General features: G+C 51.0%; 1 protein-coding gene across 1 annotated transcript in view; it reads left to right on the forward strand.

Moving 5' to 3' along the window:
* Positions 1-8,212, forward strand: part of LOC133552035 (protocadherin-16-like) — a 113,269-nt gene extending 105,057 nt beyond the window's left edge. Inside the window, exons 24-29 of the mRNA XM_061899322.1 lie at positions 1,587-1,717; positions 2,460-2,746; positions 3,748-3,889; positions 3,971-4,142; positions 4,967-5,376; positions 5,449-8,212. Of these exons, the coding sequence (XP_061755306.1) occupies positions 1,587-1,717; positions 2,460-2,746; positions 3,748-3,889; positions 3,971-4,142; positions 4,967-5,376; positions 5,449-7,490 (3,184 nt within the window). The 3' untranslated portion in view covers positions 7,491-8,212. The remainder of the gene's footprint in view (positions 1-1,586; positions 1,718-2,459; positions 2,747-3,747; positions 3,890-3,970; positions 4,143-4,966; positions 5,377-5,448) is intronic.
* Positions 8,213-8,850: the final 638 nt, after the last annotated feature.

The raw sequence follows: 8,850 nt of genomic DNA on the forward strand, positions 1-8,850 counted from the left end.
ATACTTTAGCCGCCGTTCCTATATTCTTTTGTTCAAATTACCAATCTTGTGATAGCAGCTTGTAGATAACCGCTCCGAACTAAGCTACTTTCGTTTGGCTTAGCAATGAGGAGGGTTACCTTTTCTCCAATGGTAAGCAGCTTTCCCGAGGTCTTGGGTTCTGTGACAGAGGGCGCAGAACATTTAGAATACATCCCAGGAGTTCAAATAAATGTAAATGTCCCCAGAAAGACAGAAAAGCAAACACACAAAGCAGAGTTAGGTTTTACAGAGCCGAAGCAAAGAGGAGGCTGCATGTAGCTGAGCCAATCAATAATCCATCCATCTTCTTACGCTTATCCGAGGTTGGGTCGCAGGGGCAGCAGCCTAAGCAGGGAAGCCCAGACTTTCATTTCCCCATCCACTTCGTCCAGCTCTTCCCGGGGGATCCCGAGGCGTTCCCCGGCCAACCGGGAGACATAGTCTTCCCAACGTGTCCTGGGTCTTCCCCGTGGCCTCCTACCGGTTGGACGTGCCCGAAACACCTCCCTAGGGAGGCGTTCGGGTGGCCTCCTGACCAGATGGCCGAACCACCTCATCTGGCTGTGGAGGAGCAGCGGCTTTACTTTGAGTTCCTCCCTGATGACAGAGCTTCTCACCCTATCTCTAAGGGAGAGACCCCCCCACCCGGCGAAGGAAACTCATTTCGGCCGCTTGTAGCCGTGATCTTGTCATTTCGGTCATGACCCAAAGCTCATGACCATAGGTGAAGATGAGAACGTAGATCGACCGGTAAATTGAAAGCTTTGCCTTCCGGCTCAGCTCCTTCTTCACCACAACGGATCGATACAGCATCCGCATTACTGAAGACACCGCACCAATCTGTGTGTCGATCTCACAATACCTTCTTCCCTCACTCATGAACAAGACTCCGAAGTACTTGAACTCCTCCACTTGGGGAAAGATATCCTCCCCAACCCAGAGATGGCACTCCACTGCTTTCCGGGCGAGAAACACGCCCTGCCTTTAGCTGCCGCCCAGCTCACCCTGCACTCGACCTCTATGGCCCCTGCTATGGGTGGTGAGCCCATTGGAGGGGGGACCCACATTGCCTTTTCGGGCTGTGCCCGGACGAGCCCCATGGGGACAATCAATCAATCAATCAATCAATTAATCAAAGTTTATTTATATAGACCTTAATCACAAGTGTCTCAAAGGGCTGGACAAGCCACACCGACATCCTCGGCACAGATCCCACATCAGGGCAAGAAAAAACCCAATGGGCGTAATGAGAAACCTTGGAGGGGGCTGCAGATCTGAGCACCCTCCAAGGTGACCGGTGAAAAGGATGCCGAGTGGATGTACTTAATAATGTGAGAGTCCAGTCCATAGTGGGGCCAACAGGGGATCATCTTGAATGGAGACAAGTCAGCGGCACAGAGGCTACCTGATAACCTCTCCACGCAGGAGAGGGGTGGGCCGAGAAGCAAAGAGACGGCAGATCAACTGGTCTAAAAAGGAAGGCAGCTGACAGGACGAAGAAACATAGTGCTCTGTGATTGGTCTGCCATCCGGTGGTAGTAATTTTCTCCTCCATCCAACCACAGGCTCGTACTGACCGCGACTGACCGAGGAAGTCCAAGACTGGCAGGTTCCGCCACACTGACGGTCATCATTGTTGACCAGAATGACAACAGTCCCACTATTCCCTTGCCACAAGAAATACGCATCTCAGAGAGTAATTATCGCTTATCACGCATCTACACATACAACAGGGATGTATTGGGACCTGTATCAGATTTGTCGGTACGATATAGACTCGTACCCAAGTTAAGCATCCTCGGCATTCAATGGATCGAAACTGGACTGGTTGGTTTGTCTTAGAAGTCCTTCTGCCTCTCATCCGTGTAGGCTTCATCAGTTCATGCTCATAGACTTAGATCGGTCAGATCTAGTGTAGTCTAGTCCAACAGCAACTATTTACACTCCAAGACCAGTACGGTAAGCCTGGGCAAGGATGGTTCCGCCCTATTGTAGTAAAAAAAAAAAGAATTGGTTGAGACGCAAAAGTATGACCCTTCTGTCGACGCCAACGGTGGGATTTCCCCTCGTTAGCATTGAGGTATTGTGTGATAAAATGATTGCTACCAGCCCAGAATAAGTCGGAATCCCCCACTAGCATTCCATTCAGTTGCAAAAGTGGCACAAGAAGAGCATGAACCGATGAAGCCTACTTGGATAAGAGGAAGAACGTCTTCTCAGGCAAAGCAGTTGCGATCCATTGAATGCCTTGAGGATACAGTAACCCCGGATGAATGAGAACATCCAAAGACAAAAGGCAAGTAGTTTTATATTTTACTGCCTTACTGTACCCAAAACGAACTTAAGGTACCTACCGAACCGTCACTCTGCTACACCCTTACATCCCGAGCATCGAGTAGGTTGTATTACTCGCGGCTGACACACCTTTCTTCCATCAGACACATTGATAGGCACAGAGATCACCCTGGTGACAGGTAACGACGTGGACTCCGGCCCCACCCTGTCCTACTCGCTGCACCTGGACCCGGCCGCCTCTGGCAAGTTTGGGATCCATCGTTTTAGCGGCGGGGTTTCCCTCACCGCCCCGCTGGACTTTGAGGAGAAGACGTGGTACACGGTGACCGTCAGAGCCACGGACAGCAAGCATCAGACGGAGGCCAACATCACCATCGTGGTGGAGGACGTCAATGACAACGCACCCACGTTCACCCAAGACCTGTATCAGGTAGCGGTCAGGAACGATCTTTGTTCAGGCTCCGTGGTTCGCAAACATGTAAAAAGACTCTAAATGAATTTGACAGAGAAGGGTCGATGAAGGTTAGGTCTGCATTACAAACTGTGGAGAGGCGGAGCCGACGGCGGGGCAGGGCACAATGGAGCCCTGCCCAAGATGGCGGCAAGGAGGCGGAGAATGCAGCTGAGCGGAGAGGCGGGGCGTGCCGGGAGTGACACCGCCGCAATCTAATTCAGGTGCGTGGATCGCAGACAATCAACATATCTCCTCGCAGTGTATAAAAGGGCAGAAGGAGGAGAGTTCGGGGCAGAAGGAGGAGAGTCCGCAGCAGATGAAGAGCAAGAGCGCCAAAGAGCACACGAGAGACGGAGACGTGGCCGGCTGAAAAGCGAACGAGGAGCGAGCAGCGGAGAAGGAGCTGAAAAGCGACCCGACCGGAATTGAGCTTTATTGAAAAATAAACAAGAGTCAAACCTGCTATACGAAATGTCCTTTCCTTGATGGTCCGTGGAACCCGCACGACAGCAAGCAACTGTCACATTTCTTTTATCAGGTTTGACTCCTGTTTATTTTTCAATAAAGCTCAATTCCGGTCGGGTCGCTTTTCAGCTCCTTCTCCGCTGCTCGCTCCTCAGTCGCTTTTCAGCCGGCCACGTCTCCGTCTCTCGTGTGCTCTTTGGCGCTCTTGCTCTTCATCTGCTGCGGACTCTCCTCCTTCTGCCCCGAACTCTCCTCCTTCTCCCCTTTTATAAACTGCGAGGAGATATGTTGATTGTCTGCCGGTGCAGGATTCACGCACCTGAATTAGACTGCGACGGCGGCGCTCCCGGCACGCCCCGCCTCTCCTCTCCGCCGCATTCTCCGCCTCCTTGCCTCCATCTTGGGCAGGGCTCCATCGTGCCCTGCCCCGCCGTCGGCTCCTTCTCTCCACACTAGCATTACTTGCTCCTGCCTTTGTTCTGATGGTCTACTGTTTGTCCTGACAACCTCAGGTGACCCTACCTGAGCACACGCCAGCAGGAAGCGTGGTCGTCACGGTAACAGCCACCGACGGGGACTCTGGCGAGAACGGGAGGATCTCCTACAGCGTGATGTCGTCCACCCAGGAGGGCTTCTACGTTGACCCCAACAATGGTGGACAAGCCCTTCCTTCTTTCTGGTTCCACTCAGGAAGCGCAAATATCTGACCTCCGACCTTGGCTCCTTCACATCCAGGAACGTTATTCGTGGACCACAGAGTCGAGTTCGACCCGGAACGCCTTTCGGTCAACGTTGTCATCGAAGCCCGCGATGGGGGGTCACCCTCGCTGACCGCCCTCACCACGGTTCAGGTCCAGATCGCTGACGTCAACGACAACGCGCCCGTTTTCCACCAATCAGAATACAGGTCAGAGTTGAACTCACAACTCACAAGTATTGCCGTAGTACAAAGTATTTGATGCCAATACACAATGTGGAGTAGTATTTGGTACTTGTCACATGTTTCTTGTAGTTGTACTTCTAGTTAATTACAATTGTAGTTTATTGGAGTTGTATTTTCTTGTGGTTGTACTTCTTGTTGATTACAATTGTAGTTTCTTGGAGTTGTACTTCTTGTAGTCAATTACAATTGTAGTTTCTTGTACTTGTAATACTTGTAGTTTATTGCCGTTACTGTCAAATTATCATAGTTGTGTACTTGCAGTTTCTTGTAGTTGCAGTTTCTTGTAGTTGTACCTCTAGTTAATTACATTTGTAGTTTCTTGTAGTTGTATTTTCTTGTAGTTGTACTTCTTGTAGTCAATTACAATTGTAGTTTCTTGTACTTGTGATACTTGTAGTTTCTTGTAGAATAGGGAAAAGGTTACAGGCAAATTATTGTAGTTGTGCACTTGTAGTTTCTTGCAGTTGTAGTTTCTTGTAGTTGTGATACTTGTATTTTGTCGTAGTTGTAGAATTTTTTTAATGGGGGACTTGTAAATTATTGTATGTGTGTATTTATATTTTATAGCAGTTGCATTACTTTTAATAGTGTATTTGCAGATTATTGTAGTACTAGTATTTTGTTGTACTTGTACTGGTTGTTGTGATGTACTTGCAAGTTCTTGTAGTCGTAATACTTGTAGTAGTCCACTTGGAGATTCTTGTATAAAGTAGATATAGTTTATATGAATACTTTGGAAAGTACTTAGGGGGATCAAATACTTATTAGGTCCAGTGTGTGTTGAACAGGGCGACGGTTCCAGAGGACATCATTCCAGGTTCCACAGTCCTGACCTTCGAGGCCTTCGACAGTGACCTTTCCCGAGAAAATTGCGGCTTCGACTTTGCCATCGCTAGCGGGAACGAAGGCAACGCCTTTCAGATCGAGAGCAGCGTGCGCTTCCTGGAGGGGCGGGGCTTCCAGACCGTCGGCACGCTGCTGTTGGCCGAGCGCGTGGATTTCGAAAGCAAGCCGCTGTACAACCTCACCGTGGTCGTGTCGGACCGCGGCGTTCCCCAGAAGAGCTCCAGCGTGGCGGCCGTCATCGCCATCGGCGACGTGAACGATAACCCTCCGGCGTTCGGCAGAGCGGAGTACACGGTGTCGCTGAGCGAGGGAGCGGCGGCTGGCACTGAGATCATCCGACTGACGGCCACAGGTGCGTCCATCTTTGGACCTGTTCGTCTAATCTCTGTCTTACTCTTGTTTCACCTGTGCTGTCTTGCTCCAGATCCAGACTCCGCCCCCAACGCAGAGGTCCAGTACACCATCAGCTCCGGGGATGAGATCAACTTATTTGCTGTGGACCAATGGACCGGAGCCTTGCGTCTTCAGCAGGCATTGGACCGTGAGCACCAGCCCGCCCACACCGTCATCATCCAGGCCACAGATGGACTCGGACACTTTGCGCTGGTTCCGGTCATCGTTGAGGTGAAAGACATCAACGACAACCATCCTTTCTTCCCCGTGGAAGTCCTGACGGCGAGCATCAGGGAGAACCAACCCGCCAACTCTGCCGTGACAGTCCTTCACGCCATCGACCACGACACTGGGGTCTTCGGACAACTAAAATACTTCATGATGGAGCACTTTGTGGCCGGAAAGGACTTCTCTGTGGACGCCAACACTGGAGAAATCAGGAGCAAGAATCCTTTTGACTTTGAGAGGATAGATTCCTTTAACTTTGTGGCCTTGGCGGTCGATGCAGGGAACCACTCGGCCACTGTGACCGTGCAGGTGTTTGTGACAGGCGAGGACGAGTATGACCCGCTCTTCACGTCCTCAGATTTCTCCTTTAAGGTCCCGGAGGACGCCAGGAAAGGTCAGAGCATCGGCCAAGTGGCGGCCCGTGACGAGGACGGAGGAGTGGACGGTATCGTGCTCTACTCTTTCCCTACCAACTCTCCCTACTTTGAGGTGAACAAAACCACTGGGATTATATTCCTCAAGATGGACAGCTCAGGCCGCAGTGGCGGCGGGTCGGGTCAAACGACAACGGAACCCAGACTGATGACTTTGGATGTGCGAGCTCACAGTCCTCTGGAAACTTCTCGCACCGCAACAGCACAGATCGCCATTGATGTCACCAACACCAGCTTCGGCCTGGCTCCTGATGTCAACGTACTATTGATCATCATTATCGCCGTGTCCCTGGGCGTCATCGTCCTGCTGGTAGTCATGGCGGTGGTGGTCTTCCTAGTCAAGTCACGCAAGAGGAAGAAAGACCAGAACGCCGGAAACAGAACCCTTGCCTCAGGGACTGCCCTAAAGAGCATAGACAACTGCAGCTCCGGGCAAGGAGGGGAGAGAATCTACCACCAGGCCCTGCCAGGCTACGTTGGAGACCAGGGTGGTGGAGGCGGGGGTACATACACACGAGGCGGCTCTCTGGATCCATCTCACTCCAGTGGAAGAGGGTCTGCCGAGGCCGCCGAGGATGACGAAATCAGGATGATTAATGAGTACCCCCGTGTGGCCTCCATCACCTCCTCCATGCAGGAGCACATCTCCGCCAGAGGACCCGATTCTGGCATCCAGCAGGATGCTGACCAGCTCTCTGACGTCTCCTGTGAGCCAGCAGCCTTGGAAGGTAGCACATGGTTCAAAGGCAAAAAGCTGGGCGGCAGCCTAAGCGGGACCTTGCTCTCCGGGCAGCTGCCAGTCTACAGAGACGAGGGCGGCGGCTACTTGGGTGTTGGCCGGGGCCTGAACATCTCCCTCCCCAAAGACTACGCCTTCCCTGAGGATGGAAAACCGGCAGTGGACGGCTCCCTGACCGCCATTGTCGCCAGCGACGAGGAGCTTCGCGGAAGCTACAACTGGGACTACTTGCTCAACTGGTGCCCTCAGTTTCAGCCTCTGGCCAACGTCTTCACGGAGATCGCGCGGCTGAAAGACGAGACCGCCCAGCAGAGCCAGAGCTTGCGCCAGCCTTTCCAACCCAAGCCTAAAATGGACCCCAAACCCAGAATCGATCCACCGCCTCTCATCACGTCGGTCGCCCACCCGGGGGCCATGTCGGTCCCACCAAAAGTCCCTGTGATGGGACGGACATTCCCCCATTTGACCTCGCTCCGACGGTCCCCTATAAGTCACGAGGGGTCCATCTCCTCAGCGGCCATGTCCCCCAGCTTCTCGCCGTCGTTGTCTCCACTGGCGGCACGCTCGCCAGCTGTTTCTCCCTTCGGAGTCAACCAAGGACCCTCGGCGTCCATGATCAGCACCCGGGAGCCGTCACTGGACCGGAGTCCTGATCATGAGATGAGAATATGAAGGAAGTGTTTCAAACAAGCAAAGCACGACGGGACATTTCGACATTTTGTTTTCGTAGTGAAGGGCAAACACGAAACCTGACTTTCCCCTCCTTGGTGGACTGACCAGGGACTGGTGTCCATGTTCTGGCTGGCCAGAGAGACTTGTCTCGGTGTCCGTGGACATTCTTCACCTTTCAGATCGTTTGACGTGCCAAGGTGGGCCAGACTTGGAGAGTACTCATTTTATTATTTTGATATACTGTATTCGGAAAGACGGCGGACATTTGCAAGCACGTACATGAGTACGAAGACTTTTGACGTACGCCGTCCTGGGACTTGTGTGTTTTCTTAGCATTATTTATACGGACAGAAGAGATGCTGTGGTGTTTTTGTATCGGATCATTTTTTTGGGTCAAGTTGCCGATCAGACCTGTGACCGGGACTGTGGACGGCTGCCCGGCCGGCGGATCACCTCTGTGTCTTCACAAAGAAAGTGCTTCCTGAAGTCGAGTCCGCACGAGGCTAACATACAGAACCACAAAACTCGTGCTTGGCAGGGAGTAAAAAAGAAAAAAAAGCCGGATGCGAAAAAGTGAGCCTAGGCTAGTGATCCGCTCCTCAGGATCTAGTCCTCTCTGCGAGCCGGCGACTTGATTTAAGGGCGTCAGGCGCAAAGGAACAAAAGAGCTGTACACGTATTTAAAGCAAATAATAAATTCCCCACTGATCCCTTTCGACAAACCGGAGTCTTCACTTTTTTTGTGTGTGTTTCACATATTGAAATGATGATGGATTCGAACTTAAGGACCCTAAAGTACCGAAAAAACAAGTCGCCTCTTTTCTATACACCTGATTTATGACACTAAAACACTTCTAAAGTTAGTGAGTAAATAGATATGATCAAAATAGTATCAATCACACAGAGATTCCGGAACCATTTGGAGAAATAATGAGGAGCCACAGATCACTTCCCCCTCAACAACAATGATAATCAAGCAGACTTTGTGAGAGCCAACAACAATTACTTTGGGACAAATTATGATCCAGAACCTTATGTTTTTGAGCCCGAACCCAAAGAAAATGACAAATACATTTTAGAAGCCTAGTAACAGATGTAGCTTTATTGCGACACTATAGCATTAGCAGCAGTGCTAGTGAAACATACAAAATAACTATAATAAACCATAAGAAAACAAACACTTACTGTAATATTTCGACCCTCGCTGGGATGGATATGATCAAAATACTATCATTCAGACGGAGATTCCCTGAAACATTTTGAGAGAATATGGTGTAGAGGAGGAACCACAGATCCCTTCCCCATCAACAACAATGCTAATCAAGCAGACTTTGCGAGAGCCAACAACAATTACTTTGGG

Source organism: Nerophis ophidion, linkage group LG04, assembly GCF_033978795.1.
Source record: "Nerophis ophidion isolate RoL-2023_Sa linkage group LG04, RoL_Noph_v1.0, whole genome shotgun sequence".
NCBI lineage: Eukaryota > Metazoa > Chordata > Actinopteri > Syngnathiformes > Syngnathidae > Nerophis > Nerophis ophidion.